General features: G+C 48.1%; 8 protein-coding genes across 8 annotated transcripts; 3 read left to right on the plus strand and 5 right to left on the minus strand.

The window, feature by feature from the left end:
- Nucleotides 1-165: 165 nt before the first annotated feature.
- On the plus strand, nucleotides 166-2525 carry ATNIH1004_000470 (Hsp70 family protein; the record flags this gene model as incomplete). The annotated part of the gene is made up of 4 exons (XM_033565184.1): nucleotides 166-762; nucleotides 839-1771; nucleotides 1828-2266; nucleotides 2326-2525. The coding sequence occupies 4 exons, from the start codon at nucleotides 166-168 to the stop codon at nucleotides 2523-2525; spliced, it is 2169 nt and encodes a 722-aa protein (XP_033430941.1).
- Nucleotides 2526-6286: 3761 nt separating this feature from the next.
- Nucleotides 6287-7338, plus strand: ATNIH1004_000471 (heme-dependent oxidative N-demethylase family protein; the record flags this gene model as incomplete). Its single annotated transcript, XM_033565185.1, has 3 exons — nucleotides 6287-6651; nucleotides 6747-6869; nucleotides 6933-7338. 3 exons carry the CDS (start codon nucleotides 6287-6289, stop codon nucleotides 7336-7338), a joined length of 894 nt encoding a protein of 297 aa, XP_033430942.1.
- A 511-nt stretch (nucleotides 7339-7849) lies between these two features.
- On the minus strand, nucleotides 7850-9135 carry ATNIH1004_000472 (uncharacterized protein; the record flags this gene model as incomplete). The annotated part of the gene is made up of 4 exons (XM_033565186.1): nucleotides 7850-7897; nucleotides 7958-8478; nucleotides 8537-8966; nucleotides 9031-9135. 4 exons carry the CDS (start codon nucleotides 9133-9135, stop codon nucleotides 7850-7852), a joined length of 1104 nt encoding a protein of 367 aa, XP_033430943.1.
- A 664-nt stretch (nucleotides 9136-9799) lies between these two features.
- On the minus strand, nucleotides 9800-10647 carry ATNIH1004_000473 (uncharacterized protein; the record flags this gene model as incomplete). Its single annotated transcript, XM_033565187.1, has 2 exons — nucleotides 9800-10445; nucleotides 10511-10647. The coding sequence occupies 2 exons, from the start codon at nucleotides 10645-10647 to the stop codon at nucleotides 9800-9802; spliced, it is 783 nt and encodes a 260-aa protein (XP_033430944.1).
- A 1265-nt stretch (nucleotides 10648-11912) lies between these two features.
- On the minus strand, nucleotides 11913-13536 carry ATNIH1004_000474 (uncharacterized protein; the record flags this gene model as incomplete). The annotated part of the gene is made up of 2 exons (XM_033565188.1): nucleotides 11913-13110; nucleotides 13169-13536. 2 exons carry the CDS (start codon nucleotides 13534-13536, stop codon nucleotides 11913-11915), a joined length of 1566 nt encoding a protein of 521 aa, XP_033430945.1.
- Nucleotides 13537-13849: 313 nt separating this feature from the next.
- On the minus strand, nucleotides 13850-15870 carry ATNIH1004_000475 (alpha-amylase; the record flags this gene model as incomplete). The annotated part of the gene is made up of 8 exons (XM_033565189.1): nucleotides 13850-13874; nucleotides 13950-14205; nucleotides 14257-14479; nucleotides 14528-14548; nucleotides 14597-14620; nucleotides 14671-15266; nucleotides 15406-15729; nucleotides 15801-15870. The coding sequence occupies 8 exons, from the start codon at nucleotides 15868-15870 to the stop codon at nucleotides 13850-13852; spliced, it is 1539 nt and encodes a 512-aa protein (XP_033430946.1).
- Nucleotides 15871-17141: 1271 nt separating this feature from the next.
- MIR1_1 (putative mitochondrial phosphate carrier protein (Mir1)) lies at nucleotides 17142-18270 on the plus strand (the record flags this gene model as incomplete). Its single annotated transcript, XM_033565190.1, has 3 exons — nucleotides 17142-17293; nucleotides 17409-17828; nucleotides 17886-18270. The coding sequence occupies 3 exons, from the start codon at nucleotides 17142-17144 to the stop codon at nucleotides 18268-18270; spliced, it is 957 nt and encodes a 318-aa protein (XP_033430947.1).
- Nucleotides 18271-18626: 356 nt separating this feature from the next.
- On the minus strand, nucleotides 18627-20230 carry ATNIH1004_000477 (aminopeptidase P family protein; the record flags this gene model as incomplete). Its single annotated transcript, XM_033565191.1, has 2 exons — nucleotides 18627-20023; nucleotides 20131-20230. 2 exons carry the CDS (start codon nucleotides 20228-20230, stop codon nucleotides 18627-18629), a joined length of 1497 nt encoding a protein of 498 aa, XP_033430948.1.
- Nucleotides 20231-20595: the final 365 nt, after the last annotated feature.

The following is a 20595-nucleotide window of genomic DNA, read 5'->3' on the forward strand; positions in this document are numbered from 1 at the left end:
AAACGTCAAGGCACTGCCCACTTTTCCTTCCTTCGTGTCTCTTACTCTGTCTCTCGCTGTTTTCCTTTCCTCTTCGTATTTTCTACTCTTCACTCCCTCCCAAACCTCCCTCTCCCTTTATCGCTCGTGCTCTTCTTCCCGTTGGCCTCCATCGTGGTCATCTATATGGACCTGATGAGCTCACGGTTTAAATCGTTCACTTTTGGGACGAAACGCAACAAGAACTCGGTCAGCCCCGTGCCACAACCACAACCTTCCTCCAACCCGTCGAGTAATACGCTTGTCGCCGCCCCATCATCAATCGCTCCCAGCTCCCCTCCCTCCGGCCACAGTTCGTCGACCACGAGTCTCCCCATGAACAACCAAAACAACCCCTTGGGTCGTCCGCCAAGTTACACGTACGGTGGTCGGCCCACCAGTCCAATGCCGCCGGCTCAGCAGCTGGCGCACCACCCTCCGCCACTCAACACCAACCTGCAATACACGCAAGCCCCCGTCCAGCCTATGGGCGCACCCCCGGGGTACGGTCTGCAGCAGCCGGTTGCGCCTGGCATGGCTCCGGGAATGGCCCAACCGCAGTATGGCGTCCGTAATCCCGCCGTGGAAGTCGAAGGTGCCGGCCGCAGTAAGGCCCAACTTATCGTCGGTATTGATTTTGGCACGACGTTCTCTGGTGTAGCTTTTGCCTTCGCGACCAACAACGAAGCAAGGGAAGACATCATCACTGAATGGCCGGGAGCAGGAACTCACACCAAACAGAAGGTCGGTGCCTCCGTATGCGTAAGGACTGCGTGACCGTCTGGACTGGTGCTGATTTAAGTCATTGTTTATCATCTAGATCCCTACGGTCCTATACTACGATCAATATCAGAAGGTGGTGGGATGGGGCCCGGACATCGCTGATGCCCTGGCCCCCACTGGCTACCCGAAGCAAGGGGTGCAGAAGGTGGAATGGTTCAAGCTGCAGCTCATGCTCTCCGGCAATACTTATATCGATCCCATCAACTTGCCACCCCTACCGCCGGGCAAGTCAGAGATCGACGTCGCTGCCGACTATCTCTTCAAGTTGCGTCAGGCAATGCGCAACCAGCTGCAAAAGACCCTCGGTGAGGTGTTCACCCGAGAAGAGCGCAACATCCGCTACTACCTCACCGTGCCAGCGATCTGGAACGACGCAGGCAAGGCGGCGACACGTGCAGCGGCCCTCCAGGCTGGATTCTTGCGGGACGAGAACGACAACCGCCTCACGTTGATCTCCGAGCCGGAAGCGGCTGCCCTTTTCTGCGCGAAGACTGGATTGCTGAACCTCAAGGTCGGTGACGCTATCCTCATCGTCGACTGCGGTGGAGGCACCGTGGATCTGATCGCCTACGAAGTCGAGGAGGAACAGCCTTTCAGCGTGGCTGAATGCACGGCAGGATCCGGCGACTCTTGTGGCTCGACGGCGCTCAACCGAAACTTCAGCAATATTCTCCGGGCAAAGATTCGAAAGATGAAGCTGCCCGATGGCTCTCGGACAGCTGGAAAGGTGTACGCGAAGTGCATCATGGACTTTGAGAATCGGATCAAGGCGGATTTCCGCAACAATGGACAGAAATGGGCGGTAGACGTCGGTATCGAGGCAGATTTCCCAGATGCCGGCATCGAAGAGGGTTACATGACTTTCACGAACGAGGAGATTCTTCAATGCTTTGAACCGGTCGTCAACCGCATTCTTGAACTGGTTCGAAATCAGATCATCGCCATTCAGGCTCAGAACCGATCACTACAGGTAAGTTCGGATTTGCAAATAGTGCTTTCCCTCCCTGATTAACTAATGGTATGTAGAACGTACTTGTGGTGGGAGGATTTGGTGCGTCTGAATATCTTTTCCAACAGATCAAGCTCCATGTGCCACCGCAGTACCAGACCAAGGTGGTACGGCCCATGGACTCGGTCGCTGCGATCGTCAAAGGCGCCGTGACGGCCGGTATTACTGAGCGAGTGATCACGCACCGTGTTGCGCGTCGACACTACCTCATGGCGACGCTGCAGCCGTTCAAAGAGGGCTACCACCCCGAACAATACCGTGTGCCAAGTCTGGACGGTAGAGATCGGTGCAAGTACACGCGGCAGATCTTTGTGCAGAAGGGTGAGCGAGTCAAGATCGGCGAACCTGTCAAGGTCAGCTTTTTCCGGCAGGTTGCTCCGGGGGCGACCCTAATGTACGAAGATATCTTGTACGCATGTGACGAGGATGTTTGCCCGGAATATACAAAGGATCCTCGTGAGTTATTCCCACGGGTTGTGTTTGATTGAAAAAATTTGCTGACTTTTTGCATGTAGGAATCAAAGAAGTTGTGACCCTAACGTCCGATCTGTCCCGCAAGAACCTGGAGACTGACTTCGAGCGCATGGACACGCCTCAAGGGACGTTCTACCGGGTCTACTTTGATATCTATCTCACTCTTGATGGCAGTGAATTCAGCGCAGAATTGGTTTGCCAGGGTGAGGTAATGGGGCGCTGCCGGGCCAAGTTCCGATAGTTTGGTCCCCGGATTACCTCTTGCGGTTCCGACAGGTAACAATCGCAGACGAAAAGGCACCGGCTGGAGGATCGCTGCAAGGCAGACTTGCATACTTGAGGTCAAACCAGTGGGCCGACATTACATTGGATGGGCGTTTTAAATTCTTCTTGTCATTTCGAGCCATTGCCACCGGCAGTATTTTGATATCTTCGGCGTGATTTCGACGCAGCACATCATTTGGGATTTTATAGTTGTTTATTGGATACCTTTCATATGAGCATGACAATATTATTAATCCAAATAAAGGCTAAATATCTGGATTCTGACTTGACTGCTTTGCGGACTCTATTTAGAGGGGATGCAGCTGCCCATGATGATGGTTCAGGTGAACGAAGAGCAGAGGCAGTTGAACTTGAGAACAAGTCCTAATTGGAATAACAATCAACAGACCTGCAGAAGTTAATCCAGACCGGTGTTCTTCAGTGTGTGTTACATACTTGATTCCAGTCAGTATGTAACTATTTCGTGTAACCATTCACCATCCGCACTGAATAGAGATACTTTCGTCCACACCCAACCCACCGGGTAAGTAAATAAGGTCGAAGGAGCAAATAAGATGAGGGGTCATGTAATATGTACGTACATGATCTATGTTGGGATGTCATGGTCGAGATCAGAATCTGCATCATTCTTTATTCTGTTTCCTGTCTTGCTTGGTTTAGTTTAACTATCTCATTATCTCGTGTGTCTGTCTGTCTGTTCGATCTGGTTGTTATCTTATGTTTATACACTATACAAAGAATATATACATAATATTGTCCTGTCATGGTTGTGCATTCTATATCTAGAGAAAAGAGAGTAAACAAAAATAGATATGTACATAAAAATATGCGGCAATCCAAAGTCCAAAGCCCAGTCTGATGATCCTCCCTGTCTAAAAAGTAACTTACTCCTACTCACTCCAATTTAATCACCAACCACCTGCATGGGTAAGTCCTAGGAGTGGAGTGCCGTCAGGATAGTCCAGGCCAGGAACTAAAGTCCTATCTATCTGCCTTGCTACCAGCTATAACTACAATACCTAGGTACTCCCTCTGACTACTAGCTCCTAGGTCTAGACAAGACGAACTAACTCCATAGTCCGTGCACCATCGATCTAGGACTTTTTCCTTCCCCTCTCCCGGGTGCTCTATGGAGTAAATATCGGCATAATATTGAGTGAAGTCCTAAGAAAAGGACCCATTTTTCTAGTTTCTCCTCTTTTGCTTTGTTAACCAACTTCCTCTCGTCCGACTCGGGGAGTTAGTGTCTAAACTATAGGTAGACTCTCGCATCTCGGTAAGATCATAAGACGCTACTCGGTTGGTAATTGGTATACTGAGTAATTGGTACTAATTATAGTGGGTACGCACTGTTTTTCCCTTTTATTTTATTTTATTTTTTTTATTTTTTTGTGGATTGGGAGTGGCAATTCGATTCGCTCAATACTCTGTAATTATAATATATACCCTTTTTGTATTGATATGTGAAGTGAAGTGATAGAATTGACGTAGACAGTAGAGTAGGCATTAGAACTCAGTATAGAATCTGTGTTTTGCATTGGACGGGGTTGGATTCAACAGTGAGGTCATAGCTGTCACACATAGTCGTCACTCGGAGGATTTTCTTTCTTTCTGTAGGTCAGAAATTAACGATCGCGACTGAGACAGGCCGGAACAAAAAAAAAAAAAATAAATAAACCAAACCACCCACAAGCACAAGTACAAGGGGTCAACTTGGAGTACGGAGTAAGGATTCGAGAATCAAAAAAAGCAATTATGTTTTGCAAGGAGCCGATTGAAAGGTGGATAATAGTAATAATAATAATTATATTACTATTATTATTATTTTTTTAAAAAAAACATGCATTCTTGGTTGAAACAACAGTAGATAATGATCACAGCGGCAAGCGCGCTTTCCGCCTCCTGGGCGGTTGTAGCGCAAAAAAAACAGCCCCAGATGAAGAGTCTCTGCCTGAAAGAGTGGAGTTATCGTACAACCGGTTTTTCAAGGCCAATTCTGGACTCGGCCGCTGGTGGATCGTCTGCCGGGTTGTTCTTTTGATTTTCAACTAGCCGCTCGTTCGCTCCCTAGTGGTCTTAGTCGTTCTCATAGTGCCTACCTAGGCCACCCGTTGGCTTCGCGGCAACTGATTGACTACCAGGACGCCTCCTAGACTCTTAGTACGTCAGTGTCAACTCTGTACCTTCTTTCATTAACCTAGTCTGGGTCAAGGCCAGACTCAACCGACCAGTCGTAATGACCGGAATGGGTATTGGCCAGCAGGCCAGCACGTCAGCCCCTAATCGAACTCCCTACGTCCCGTGGGAATCGGTTTAGTACCTGGATCACTGGGAGCACAGTCGAATTCCATAGCCGCCTGATGACTTCTTTACTGTAGACATACTCCGTAGACTACTCCGCAAGTATGGCCTGAGTTGTGTCACGGCCGTCTTGCCGATTTGGGATTGACCCACGCAGCATCCCACGCGTTGTGTGTCAATTATCCCTTCTGTCGTACAGAGTGTGGTTGATAAAATGCTGACGATGTATTGTTGGTCTGTCTGTCTGCCTTCCTGCCGGTCTGCCTCTTTTGTCTGTCTGTATGGAAATTCCACGGCAAGATCTTAAACTGGGCATCCACAAGACTGTCGCATACCAAAGTGCGTTATTTCTTTAGTCTGTTTGCAATGTCCTTTTGGAGTACCGTTAAACCCTTCTGGGGATTTCCCGCGTCTGCGCCGGAAACAAAAAGACGAATACCGCTGGAACGGAACCGCAGGAACTGTTGAACAGGGCAAACTATCTCCAGACTTGGGGTGGATCGCTCACGAGATCTTTTTTTTTTTTTTTTTTTGGGAATTATTTATTATTATTATTATTATTTGGTATCGCGCACGGACAGATAGCACCTGACGATTTTACTAGGATTAAGTTAGAACGTACATGCTCGGAATCCATCCATTAGCTTCAATGGCACCGTGTCTTGGTACAGGGAGACCTCCTACCTACACGCTTCTTTACCTTACCCACTTAGAGTTCTCCTCAGTGGAGCTCGATGGGATTGAAAGCTGAGCATCTCATCTCAGCTGGATCATGTGGATGCTGTCACTGTCAGGTCCTTCGTTTCTTTTTGGGGGCGGCGAATTGCGGTGTTTTGCGGGGAAAGTGACGAACGTATCAGAGAAGATCCCAGCTTCCTGAATCCGGAATGTAGAAAGAGACAGAGACTTGAAGTGCTGGTAGCTAATCGCCTGACCCCCGAGGATCTTCGTTCCCAATAAATAAATATATGTCGAGTAATTGCCCTGTCTCCGAAGGGGGAAATGTAGGTTCGCCATGTTGGTCTGGTTGATTTAACCCTTCGCATCTGGTCTGTGGCGGCATTTCGAATGAGTGTGAGACCGTAAAAAAGCTTCTTGGGAACCAGTCTTTTTTCTTTTTTCTTTTCTTTGTTACTTTTCCTTGTTGTTTCTTTCATTTTAAGTTGCATTTTCCTCCTCTTTTCCTCCCTTCTTATTTTGTAGTCCTTTCGTGATTGAATTGCGGCCAAAACGTATAGGGCGATGTATAGCTTGTCATGCATTATACTTGCGTTTTCCCTTCTCTCTCTTATCATAGTCAAATATCGGTCGTCATGGTCTAGAAATCGTACGCCCAGCGCAAACTGCAATGACCTCAAGCGCATGGCTCCGTACCCGGCCCAGCCCATCAAGGGACGGGAAAGATACAGGGTCATGATGGACGTTCGTAAGCTGGACGTCCAGAATTGGCTCACCATCGACAAGAACTATATGGACGAGCATCAGATCCGGGGTCAATTGCTGCAGCAGGAAAAAAACAAGGTCCTTCAATGTCTGCCCGAGTCCTACGAAGCGTGTCTAGAAGCATTGGAAGAAGTAGTTGATTTTCTCTGTCAACGTTTCTCGAACATGTTCGAAAGGAAAAAATCCGGCGACGAGTCGACCGTCTATAACAAAATGACTGGGGAGACCTTCGTCTTTGGCGGACAGAATAGGGACGTCGATCCACTGGAAATCGCCGTGCGACTGACCATGGAGGACCTGAGTATATTAATGAAGAATGCGGATGACGAGTACTACCTGTGAGTTGGGTTGCACTTCTCGAATCCCTGCCCATGATGATTCGAAACGAAACGAAACGAAACGAAACGAAACGACTAACCGACAATTACTGTAGAGCCGCCAGTGCGAGTCTCTTCCCCGTAGGGTGGACGGTACAGGAGCGAATTGGATGGACAATCTCGCGACTTCATAATCCGGTCCCATTGTGGCATCAACAGGTCGCCAATTCCGTCAGCAAGTGAGTCGATCCAACCCAGTCTCGCAACAAGGAGAGACAGAGTCGCTAATTCTCAACCCAAAGGTTCTTGACTCGTCTCACGCCGTCATCTCCAATGGAACGATCCAACTACTTCGTGGAGGTGAAACGACCCGACGAAGACCTATTTGAGATACTCTATCGTCCTACCACCCTGTCCGAGGAGAATCAGGACCCCTCTCCCCAGGATATTGTCATTCGTCGCGAGCGTCAGACCTTTCGTCGACTTCTCCGTACGGGGGCTATTGTCTTCGGTGTCAAGACTTTCCTTACCACGTTGGAGGAGTTGCCGATGCAGGAGCTAGAGAACCTGGCGAAGGAGATCAAGAGTTGGCCGGAATACGTGGGAGAGTATAAGGGGAGAGGAGTCTGGGGTGCCAAAGCCCTGGAGTTCTGTGAGAAAAAAAAGAGCCAGTTGCAGCGACCCGACGAGGAGAAGATGGAGGTGTAAGTATTTAAGGCGGAGATAAGAAGGGGACTTTTGTAGCATTATCTATCGCATTCTCCGGCTGGGGCAACAAAATGGGTGGGCGGTTTTCTGATTTCATCGCGGATTTGTACTGTTGATTTTATTTTGTTCTGTATTGTTTGTTTGGTTTGTTGGTCGGTTGGCTCTGTCTTTTCTTGTCCTTGTGTTTCTCTATACGTGTTCTAATGTGTCTCCACGATGACCATGTATGCAGATAGTCCAGATTATGGATCCAGTGTTGGTGATTAGTTGACAAAGTAAATCCATGCGGCAAAGTATCCATCTATGTACATTAATATGGTGACCCAAGAGATCAAGTCTGGAAGTAGAGACAGGGAAAAGTTCTCAAGAGACCGATATGTACAAATCCCAAATGAAAAGAAACAAGAAACCAGTTTGCTCGACAGGCCTGCTTTCATCTATGGCTAGGAATTAGTAAAGTATGACCAAGTAAAAAAAAAAAAATACTTCTATCGTCGACTCTGAAGATTGTCTATATTTTCGAGCGAGGAGGCTCATCCTGTTTCAGTCTCACGACACCCTGTTCAACCTGCATTAGCAACGGACTCGTCTAATCGTCTGGAAAACGGCATTGACATACCTCTTGCGTGCACGTGGCAATCAAGATTCCATCCTTGGACCACAGTTTTTGCACTACCAGTCCCCGACCCTCTCCAGCCCATGGGCTCTCCATCTCGGTGAGGATCCATTCGTCCGCTCGGAAAGCCCAAGGGTTGTGAAAATAAATCGAATGGTCAAGACTGACCATCATCCCGACTTCCTTGTGGTCTGTCTTCTTCTGCTCGTCCGTAGCTTTGCTGAGCGCTCCCTCCAAACGACGCTTCAATTCCGCCGCTTCTTCTTCTTTTAGCTCCTTCAGGACCCGCGAGATGTCATCGTCGTCTAGATCAGATGGGTTCTTGAGCGCATTCAGCACCTTATTAAGCTCTGCCGGCGAGGTGAATCGCGGAATGTCATGGACTAGAGCAACAGTCCCTACGAAATAGCTGTCGGTCATATACGCAAGGGCCGAAAGGTGAGCCTGATGGCCTCCGGCCTCGGAAATTTTCCCTCGTACTCGAATGAGACGTCGGGCGCGCTTGTCTTCCGGATTCAAGTTCCCTGGGAAATCTTAGTCAAAGGAAGTTGCGACGTATTCCAGGCCGATACTGATACATACGATTTACAATCCCAGCCCTCTGCGACTCGAACGGTCCGCCACCACCTTGTTCAAACTTGCTCTTCTCGCCTGGGCCCGGTTCCTCCGGCAGTGAGATAGGGGGCATGGGTGCCGCATGTTCCAGTTTCTTCTTCCCTCCGCTGTTGGCTTTGCTAAAGCTCAGCGTGGTGGTGAAGATGGGTCGCCCGCGCTGCCTAGCTTGTACTGTCCGTGTGATAAAGCTTCTCCCGTCGCGCACTCGTTCAACATGGTATAGAATGGGGATTTCGGAATCGCCGGCCAGGACAAAGTAACAATGCATGCTGTGAACCGCAAAATCCGACGGAACCGTCAGCATTGCCGCAGACAGGGACTGGGCAATAGCCGTTCCGCCGTAGATGCCCCTAGCCCCGGGAGGGTGCCAAAGCGTACGTGTATTGGTGAAGACATCCTGTCAGCAATGGGAATGATGTTAGAACACTCGTGAGAGATGCAAGGGAGGAAGAAAGACGTACAGGTCCTACGTCTACCACAGGAGTCAACTCCAGAACATTCTCGATCGCGGCCTTGGAAGAATCCAGAGCGGGAGGTTCAAGAAGTGTACTCATTCGTTTCGCCATTATCGTCCCTGGTCTAGAGAAAGCAGCAATGAGCCGTTCGATGTTCGAACAGGTTGGAGAAGAGGATCGAGGACGTCGAAAAGGAGCAATACACGTAGATGCGCCCGGGGTTGCCAGTTCGGGTAATTGCCGAGGTGCGTTCCAAGGATCGGGCGGCACCGATTTGTATTACACGGTCATAAATGAAAGTAATCCCAGGAGGGTCTTTTGCACAAAGTGTGCATTATTGACATTACTATTACTGCTATTACTGTCATGGTTGGTCCTAAGAAGTATGATGCTAGATAAACCACTGTTTTATGATCCCTGCCCGTTCAACTGCCGATTCCCCGGGATAGATATGTACGGAGTATCGGGGGTCCCACGGCTCGTGGTGGATGCGAACCGAGTCGCATGTGAAATAAACTAGGAAAATCCATTGGATGTTCGGTCGTATCGAGGCAGGGCGTGTCTAGCACGCTATCTGCTAAGATAGGGACAATCCTCGGCATATTATGCCAGATGTCTCTTGTTTGGGGTCTTGCACGTGTAACAATGCAAGCGTATGTCGCAACTGTCAATGACGACAGTTCCAGTCATGGGATAAAATAAATTTATTAATCAGCATTTTCGAAGCTGGGTGGTGAGAAAGTATTAGTTCGCAAGGCTACCTTTGGTCGGTCTATTATCTCCTGCGGGCGTAATCATCAAAATAACCTTCTTCGCGAGGAGGTGGAGTAAAAGTATCCCATCCTTTGCCAGGATTGATACGCTCTGGGACTTTGACCTGAAAAGTCTTCCGCGTGACCTTGGGCCTCGGGCTCTTCTTATTTTCCTGGAGAAGCCGAAGAAGTTGCTGTCGCTGCATCTCTTCTTCGGTCAACAAAACATGTTTGGACCCGGGCACTCGAATTTCTTCAGCAACCATGCGCCCGTACACCCACAAAGCGCCGAAAGCATGGAGAAATGCAAAGGCACAGGCGACGCCCATGCTGGCGGCCTCGACTTGGCCAATAGGTAGCAGATCCCGACACACAATATTAAGGATGACATTGAATAGTCCGATCAAGTTGGAGGTCAAACCGGGCCTGTATTGTGTTAGATCGGGCGCGATCAACTGATGAATCAATCCGGAAAACAAGGAATGGACGGTCGAAGCATACAGGAATATTGAATGCACTAAGTACTGTCGTTTATCATATTGGAAGCAGATCAGGATCAACGTTAGCGCATCCGCAATCCCAATTAACACTGCGGCGGCCACCACTGAATCCACTTTGCTCGCGGGCTCTTGAGTCGGACTTTTAAATGCTAGCGGAATCACCAAGAACCTGCGCACCAAGTCAACCGTGTCAGCTGATGGGAGGTACTAGGCAGACATAGAGCAGGCACATACCCTAGGATCAGTAGATTCGATGAGAGTGACGCGAGGAATTTCCATGGCGATCGCACGGGTTCTCGGATGGGTAGCTGTGGCGGTTCCTGAGGCTCCCAGGCTAGATCCTGAACCTGGTATAGCAACGGGGAGGACATGATGTCGAGCCGCAACTAATGGGAGAAAAAGCAGGAAAATGAGAGAGAGATGCACATCCAAAAGGGATAATGGCCCGCCGGGGAAGTCCGAAATAAATAAGTAGACAGAAGTAGTAATTAAAGTCGGTATCAGGATGGGGTGTCAGCAGGAGCTTCTCCGTAATCAGCTAGCAATCGCCATAAACAGTGGATAAGCTGGAGTGACAAGGTTGAACAAGCGCGATGAGAATAAGCGAATATTATATGGTATTATAACACTTTGTGTCGAGACTATATCATGGAATGAATGTTGCCTACAGAGACAAGAAGACGATCACCATCGTCCAGCCACCTTCATTTGTGCAGGTTTCAGGAGACGAAATGGCCCCCATGGCAGCTGTGAGTCTTTGCATTTATTGATTAGTCCATCGGACTTAGAGTGGGGTTGCTTTCCCCTCGCTGAAGAAAATAATTAGAAATTATAAAAAAATTAAAGATCAGCACTCAGCCACATTCCTCTCAGCCTCCGGACAGATATAAATATACCAAGATCAATATCTCCTCATTGCTGATGGTGCAGACCGGCAGATATCTATATTTATTCCCGTATCCAACCGTGGGAGAGGACGCTGTTGGTGATGTCTGTCTGTCGCCATGATCGGACATCTTGCAGGGGTAGAACTGAATTGGTGTGAAACTAGTATCTTGTAGACTTGTGAGAATCGAGTCTCATTCGATCGGTTTGTCGATTGGCCGCTGTAGCGCGTTTGTCTCCGCTTCTGTCATCATATTTATGCATCTTATATAGATCATCCAGAGAGACTGACTGTGTTGGAATGGGTATCCGTAAATAGTAGTCCTATCTGAAACTGAGCCTCTTGTATTTGGAAAACCTGGGTTTGTTGATCGATGTCTTCTATTCATCGTCCAGGTATGATGTCAAAGACACCAACCTGTTTGAGTCAACTAGGTTAGTATTTGTCATTCACTGCGCAGTCAGGTCGTCGGGCGTGTGGGTAGCAGAAAAGTGCCTTTCTTGAGGGCTTGCACCTCGATAGCACTGTTGAACGTGCGGTATTATGGCAGGCGTGTCATAATACAGAATCAGCAAACAAATCCCTCATTATTGCCAATCTTGTGTGGTATACTAATGGTACGATCAATGGCCCGAAGATACATATATACTAAACGGTTTGGTCTTGGTCCGTAGTGTTTTGAGATGCTGTTTAGAATATAAAGTAAAGTAGGTATTGAATAAAAGATAAAGTTCAGATAAATTACTAGATTTATGACTGTCTAGTTGAATGCGCGACTCTCTCAAACCAAATCATGTCCTTCAAGGACTTCTCCAAATGCAGTCCCAATCGGACCGCTTGGCCATCCTCAAATATAAACTTGGCTGGAACTAGATCATCACCCCCTTCTAAGAAATCCTCTAAATGCGCAATATACTTTGTTCCCCCGGACACGTGTTCAAAGGTAAGCGAAAACCCCATCGAGCGATCCGTGGCATCGATGAAGAGCTTCTCATCTTTCACATCCACCGATAAAAAGTGATAACCAGAATTCCAATACCTGCCCATATAGGCATCGAGCGGCGTTTCCTGCGGTTGCGGATGGCTGATAACGGACGCACGCAGTTGTTGAACCTTGTCTTTTTTTCTCGTCGTCCTTGTTGCTTTATGCTTTGGTTGATCTGTTTGAGACTTAACGTTGGCACTGAGTGTGGTGGTATTACCTTGATTTCGACGCGAACGCTCAGTGTCAGAGACTCCAAGAACTCGATCGATCAGTTCTCGAGTCAATATAGTAGCGACAGGCCCTCCCCCAGCCGAATTACTCAAGATAACAGCGCCAAATTTGAACTCAGGGAGGAAGAAAAAGCGACTCGCAAATCCCGGGATTACACCATTGTGCCCACTGACCATATGTCCCCTGTAGTAATACACTTCCATACCTGCTGCGTACACAGCTGGCGATGTAAATGGCTTCAGTCTTCTCGCATCCGGGTTCATCAAGGTCCTCATGCGGACAAGGCCTTGGTATACATGTTCATTGATAGGGTTTTCGCGATTCACCAGAGCCTTTACCCATCTGATGAAGTCATTCACGCTGGTGATAATCGATCCCGCACCTTGACCTTCTGGGCAATCTGGGCTCTGGAATCCATGGTACATGGAGGTTTCCTTGCTCCAAATGTATCCTGTCGCTATGCGATCCTGGAGTCCCTTCGCCCGAGCGCCCTCACGCTGTAGACTAGTTGATTGCATGTTGAGCGGGCGGAAAAAATGCTGATGGAGGAAGTCGGCGAATGGGAGTCCGCTTTTTACTTCGACCAGATGCGTTGCAACAGTGTACATCATGTTGTTATATAGGTATTTGGCACGGAGTGGAGCAGCCAGAGTCAGGTTTCGTAGATTTCGAGTGATGGAACGTGCATTGTCTGGGTGTGTCGCTCGCGGGCTCATATATGAATTATCATGGCTGTAATCAAGAATCAGAGAGTGGTGGCATGACTCCGGAAATGGGACGTCGTGATTACGGAGCTATGCCTGTCCTATGACTTAAGATATCCTCCACCGTGACGCCTTCTGTGTGTTGAACGCTGGGTAGTACGAAATCGTCGGGCAGTAGACTGGACATTGTAGAGTTGTATTGCACCTCGGGATAGGTTTCGTCGTCATCGACCAGCAAAGCGACTGCAGCTGCAGTCATCGATTTGGCAGACGAGGCAATGTCGAAGAGTGTGTCTGCTGTACATCGCGTTGGTGGATTAATAGATGCCTGGCCATAGCCCTCTGAGGCGATCTGATCATTTTGGGCAATCGCAATGGCAAGACCCGGCACGCGGTTCTGGGCCATCAAATCTTGCACATGAAGAGGGAATTCAGAAGAATAGAAATAATCCATTGCTAGGGATGAGAGAATAAACCGTCGTGTCCCCACTACAAACTTTAGGAGATTCAACAATGCTGAGTATAGAGGGTAAAGAGATCGTTTTCAGCTATGCAGGCCGGTGTGGATTGTGTTTCTGCCCCCACGTGGTCCTAGTCTACAATCAGAGTAGTTAGTAACTAGCAATGAACATAGGTGTGCCAAGCTACATGTATATCTATGAGTAAAGATAATTTATACTAGTTAATGATATGGGCATTGAAGCCTTCATATACGCTAAAAATCTGAATTCAATTATACGTAGCAGAACATGAGGCGAAAATAGAGATCATTGTTCGTAAATTTTCTCATTACTGTTGTCATATCATTAGTAAAATGGTGACTTTCCGGTGATGGATTAAACTGAACAGATGCACAAGAAAACATACAAATGCCTATGCAGACACTCCCTCCCTTTTGCTGCAGAATTCACCCACACTCCAACACTCATCGCAGCAACTGGAAATACCCCATATCCTGTTTTGTCGATGACGACTGTCTTGGTATGCCACTCCAGAAGATCGGTCCATCTTTCTTTGGCATGCCATCGACCGACATACATGCGTTTCTTGGATGCATCAGCATTGCTCATGATACATGCGAGACCGGACGGGTGATGAAAGTTTCCATATCGAACGAAGCCTGCTATGATTAGAAAAGAAACGCCAAATTGTATCAAGCGAGTAATCGACGAACCGACACAATTGGGCCGGTCAAAATAATCGTGCTGTTCCCCATATGCATAAAGCTTGCGAGCTTGTGTGAGGATCGGGAGTCGACCCAAGCAGGAAGGAGTCATTGGATGCTCGACGTCAGCTCCTATACCATAGAGGTCACCATAAAACACGCAAGGATATCCCTTTTCCCGGAGTAGAATCAGTGCATAAGCTAGGGGCTTAAAGAACGGTGCAATTGGTGCCTGTCCACACTTGTTAGAAGTGTAGAAGCATATAAGCATATTTCTCACCTCTAGAGATTGCCCTGGTTGCTATCTGCCGATTAATGGGCCTGTAACAAGAGCTCAGATTATACTTACCGTGTCGTGATTCATAACAAACGTCTATATTATTAGCATAATTTTGAAATAAACCATTTAGTGGACAAACTTACTACTGCATGTGCAGGTTGAGTCTTAACTAAAGTACCGTCAAATATGCCGCGGAGATCACCATACCTCGTTCGAGATACGCTCGAGAAGCGTTCAACCAACGGGGCGTCAAATAACGAAATCCGGTGATTTGTTATATCGAGATATTCCAGGAGAGGTTCAACTTCTCCCTTCCAGTATTCCCCCACTATAAAATAATTCGGACCAAAGGCTTCCCGAAGGTGGTCAATGAAGCGAGCTTGGAAACTGGCCGAGTAATGCTTGACCGCGTCCAGTCTCATGCCGCGGAGACGCAATTGAGACCCAATCCATATCGCCCAATCCAGAATATCCTTTTGAACATCTGGGTCAGAATGGTCCAGATCAGCAAACATTAGATAGTCATAATTTCCATTCTCTTTGCTAACATCATTGGCCCAGTCTTTGTTGGGCCCGACAATCTTATATATCGCGTTTTTCCTGCGCCTTTGGTCCCAGTCCACCCCACTAAAGTGGCGCGAATGATACTTCATAGGGCTATACAAGCCACCACGGCCTGGGAAATCGAAGCCGACCCAGCCTTCGACCGTCTTAGGGGGTGATATTTCCACGTTTCGTTCTATCCTTCCAGTTAGCTACATGACATGTACGAATCAAAATAGAAGCAAACGTGCGTTGAGGGTCAACCTTGACAGCCATGAACCGCTCTGTGGAATCTGCACCAGCTTTATGGTTAAGAACAGCATCCCAATATATACCGATTTCGTGATGCTGTGCGCAAACTGCAAGCGATTGAAGCTCTTCCTTAGTACCCCATTTTGTCGCTCTTGACCCTTTTTGATCAAATTCCCCTAGATCGTATAGGTCGTAGATATCGTAACCATTGCCTGCAGGATGCATGGCTTTACATCCCGGAGGGATCCATAGATTATCGATGCCAATAGCCTTAAGATCTGGCAGGGCTTGCTTAAGACGTCGCCAGTGTCCTTGGTCATTGGGGATGTGCCACTCAAACGCTTGCATCATGAGTGTGTTATCTGGACCATCCCATGATGGGAGCATTTCCAGATGTTCTGCCTCTTCTGTTATATTTTATGTTAATATATCAGGCAACAAGCTCCATAATCCTAGACGAGGAAATAACTATGCCTACGTTCAATCCTCCTCCATTTCTGCTGTTCCTGTCTCTTCTTGGGACGAAAGCAGCGGAGAATGTCCAACATTGAAGGCTATAGGTCAAAGGTTTATGGATTAAGCTTCAAAGTCTTTTTTTTTTTTATTTTTTTTTTTTTGGCAGTATGATCGGGATATGGAGAAAAACATGAACGCGAGTACGCGTCGTGAGACATTAAAGTTAAAGAAATATATGCATCTGGCGCGTTCTGCATGACCGGTTTCTTGCCGTGGTGGCTTTTAATGAGCCTGCAAGGCACAGAATTAAGTGAAGCGGTGACCCGATCGCCTCAAGAGGCAGAACCTACTACTCCGTACTCCGTAGATACTCCATATATCCTTAGCTGGAACCCCAAAGTAGGTATGTTCTGTTTTTGGTCGTACATAGTGCCGTACATTGCGCACCTTGTGAAAACCGATCAGCCGTGTGATGCATAATAAGTCAGACCGTCAGTGCAATCTGTAAATTTATAGCAAGTGCTTAATTCGTGATAATAAGAAGGGTATATTTGTCCTTTGGTCTAAAGATAAGTGCTGGGAAGGCCATCCGCCAATCAGAAGAAACACAACAAGACCCAAAGTTTCTTACCCGAGGATTCAAGAAAAGTCTTTGTGCGAAGAAATTATGAGCAACATGCAATAGATATGATATCATATGGGAACCAGTGGCTGTCTTGCCACACCTAAATTCGGTGAAGTGGGTGATCTTTTGCCGGTATACTCCGTACAAATACAGCTTCGTTCGAGCCTGAGGCGGCGTCATTTAAAAGCCACCAATGCCACTATAGATGGAAGCAGTTTAGTCGTATCTCAATGTCAAGATCTCAGATGATGTCAATGCTCTATTGCACATCAGTTCTACTCCGTAGTGGATCAAGGGACAAAGGGAAAAAAAGACGTGCGACCGTAGAGCAAATCGGTCCAAAGACACATATCGTATGTCTATAGAAGGGAAAATACTCCGTACACATTATGGAAATCTAAGAACTAGATTGGAGGGTTTCTGTGACCATGGAAGACCAAACACTTCATTCTTTTCAGACACGTTGTCCTATAAACTCTCCTGAGGTTCTTGCGGACAATCGGAGATGTCGGTGGCAAGCCAAGTCACCCGCATTGGCCGCGAAAAGTTTTCGGGTTCGGTGCGGCTAGTGCCACTTATGCCGAGCCATCCCTTTCAAATCCTCATTTTCTTTCTATCCCAAACTCTGCAAAGCTTCAATTGCTTCACTCTTCCACCCCCCAATACCCCCCACTCTCCTCTCCATCCTACCCCCTTCTTCCTTTCTTAGTGTTTGAAGCATATATACACACTCTAATAATGTCCGCCACGAACACTCCTCCTGCGGAGGCCCCTAAGCCTGCCGCTGCTGCTACTCCCCAGCTCAGCGGTCTCCAGCTCTATTCCAGATTCGCCTTCGCTGGTGCTGTCTGCTGCTCCGTCACTCACGGCGCTCTCACTCCTGTCGATGTGTAAGTCGTCTGGCCTTTTCTACGTCTGTATTCTCGAACGCGCATGGTTCCGCTCGCGCACCTCTAAAATGTCGCCCACAGTCCCGTTTTGCTGACTCGTTCTTTTATCGTTCAGCGTGAAGACCAGAATCCAGCTTGATCCCGCCACCTATAACCGTGGTATGATCGGCGGATTCAGGCAGGTCATTGCCAACGAGGGTGCTGGCGCTCTCCTGACTGGTTTCGGTCCTACCGCTGCCGGTTACTTCCTCCAGGGTGCTTTCAAGTTCGGTGGTTATGAATTCTTCAAGCAGCAGTGCATCAACAACCTCGGCCTCGAGACCGCCTCTAACAACAGAACCGCTGTCTACCTCGCCTCTTCTGCTGCCGCCGAATTCTTCGCTGATATCGCCCTTTGCCCTCTGGAAGCCACCCGTATCCGTCTCGTCTCTCAGCCAACCTTCGCTACCGGTCTCATGAGCGGTTTCGGTAAGATCCTCAAGAACGAGGGTGTCGGTGCTTTCTACTCTGGATTCGGTCCCATTCTCTTCAAGCAGTAAGTTCTGTCCGATATCCAGGCCGGATTTTTCAATCTCTAACTTGCATTTGTCAGGGTCCCCTACACCATGGCCAAGTTCGTCGTTTTCGAGAAGGTCTCTGAGGCCATCTACCGCAATTTTGACAAGGACACCCTCACCGACGGCTCCAAGACCGCTATCAACCTTGGCTCTGGTCTCATTGCTGGTTTTGCTGCTGCCCTTGTCTCCCAGCCCGCTGACACCATGCTCTCCAAGATCAACAAGACCCCTGGTGAGCCTGGTGAGGGCACCGTCTCTCGTCTGATCAAGATCGGCAAGGAGCTTGGCTTCCGTGGCAGCTATGCCGGTATTGGTGCTCGTCTGTTCATGGTTGGTACTTTGACCGCCGGTCAGTTCGCCATTTACGGTGACATCAAGCGTGTCTTGGGCGCCACTGGTGGTGTTGAGATCTCCAAATAGATGCCCAGTCCGTGACTACCTTGGTGTATTATATTCTGACTAGATTTGGTTTAAATACGTGTTTTCAATAGATGTTTCTGTGAGAAGGATCTTCGTTTCTGTTTCAAAAAAGTCTAGGGACAGGGTATGGGGATCTGGGTATATTTTCACTCTATTTAACTATGCGTCAAGCTATGCGGTTATTTCGAGAGATTTCTTCACTGTGCCAAACTATAAAAGGTCACGTAAACATACTCAAGAACACTATGTCTGTATCCGAATTATGCTTTAGCAATATTGTCAGTGTTATTTATACTGGATAATGTGGATACCGCGTGTATTCATGACATGAGGTTCTACTGGAGCAGAATTGATTATTAAGTACTGTCGAACCCGCGACGGATGATCTCCATCATTTCCTCCCCCTTTGGTGCCGTGGTCAGGTTTTCGGGTCCATCGCGAGTAATCAAGATGTCGTCTTCAATACGTACACCTCCCACGGAGATATACTTTTCTGCTTCTTCGAAATTAATGTACCTCGCCAACGGCTGCTTGCATGCATTCTCCAGAGCCAGTCGGGAAAAGTAGATCCCAGGTTCAACAGTGATCACCATTCCGTCCTCAAACGCCTCGGAATTCGAATGCATGTTTTCCTCTTGGCTGTAATCGGCAGGCACAGAGCCAAAGCCGCCTAGGCATATGGTACTCTGGTCTAGCGCCGTGTTGGATTTTGCAGTCACATCGTGGACTTCCAGTCCCACATGATGACCTAGTCCATGAGGAAAGAAGACACTGGCCGCCCCCGATTTGCAGATTTCATCTAAATTGCCACCTTGTAGAATCCCCAGTCGCCATAGTCCTTTCACTGTGTAGAATCTGGCCATTTGCTGTAGCATGGAAAAGCTCCGGCCCACGAGTGCAAATCTTATACACTGCTCTTGTATATCCTCTACTATGTGGTAGATGTCTCTGGCGCGCTCACTGGGCCAATCTCGTCCCAGGGGAATCGTTCGGGTCACGTCACTGGCATAGCAATTCCACTCTGCACCCGCGTCCAGACAGACCAGCTGTCTTCCTTCGAGGGGATCGTCATTCTTCACGTAATGCAGGACGGCTGCATTTTCCCCAGAGCCGGCAATTATTTCATAAGACTGATGCTTTGCGCCGTGTGATACACACGTGTCCAAGAACGAGCCCTCGATCTCCGTCTCATTGCTCATTAGGTGTATGTCCTCTAGGATCTTGCGATGCGCCAGCCCAGATATCCGGTTAGCATGACGAATCATCCGAATCTCGTATTCGTCTTTGACCATCCGGGCCAGATTCATCGCAGGAAGCAGTCGTGCATCATCTAAGCGGAGGTTCTTGTTGGTTGGTATGTTGGGCTTCTGGGTATCATGGAGGATGTAGATAGGGCTGGAGTCGTTATACTTGTTGGCCCATGCCTGGATATCGCCTGGTAAGGACGCATAATAACGAACGCGGTCCACATCGTAACGTTGTTGTGCCTCCTCCACTGTCAGGGTCGGCCCCATCCATATTGCGCGATGCAGGTCAAAGTCCGGAACGTAGAGTGTCAAGAGGTCATTTTGGATATCGTAGGTCACGTAGCAATCGGCTTCGTCTACTCCAGTGATATAGTAGAAGTATCGCCTCTGGCGAAATGTTCGCGGTTGGTCCGAATCACCCCAATTGATTGTGGGTTGGCCGGCGAGGTAAATAAGGCCAGCGGATTCCTCGAGCTTCAGCGCTGTCTTGCGCGCATGGGACTTGGCTGAGACCAACCGTGGTGGTTAACTTCTGGAGTCTTTCCCCAGCAAGGTTGTATGAATCCACGCAGAAAGAAGGAAATAAATCAAGGGGGTTGAGTTCCAGCCATACCTGGATATTTATCGAATTCATTGCCAGTAGTGGTAATGCGGATATCGCAGATGTCTTCGGGACGGAGAATAGTTGAAGGCACACAGCGGCGGACACCCATTTTTCACGATGTACGATCAGGCATATACTTGATTTATAACGAGTTATAAATGAAGACAGCAAAAAAAAAAGATTCGATAAAAACAAATTCTATAAAGGAAGCAAGGAGGCGCAAAGGAGGATGAAAAGGAAACTGGGATGGATTACAAGGCAGCCTGGGATAGAAGAGTAGACTCTTTACCTAACTAGGCAGTATGAGGTACTTGTTGGGTATTGTACTGGTTTGTACAGTATTGTGTATCAACGTTGCCCGGATAGGCAGTCTGGATGCCGCCCTTTCGTCATCGCAATCGTCACCACCAGCATCATCTGATTGTCGGACACCCGGCAGTCAGGCACATATAAAGGGGGAATAATATTCATTTC

Source organism: Aspergillus tanneri (genome assembly GCF_003426965.1).
Source record: "Aspergillus tanneri strain NIH1004 chromosome Unknown AapTan_2_pilon_pilon_pilon, whole genome shotgun sequence".
Lineage (NCBI taxonomy): Eukaryota > Fungi > Ascomycota > Eurotiomycetes > Eurotiales > Aspergillaceae > Aspergillus > Aspergillus tanneri.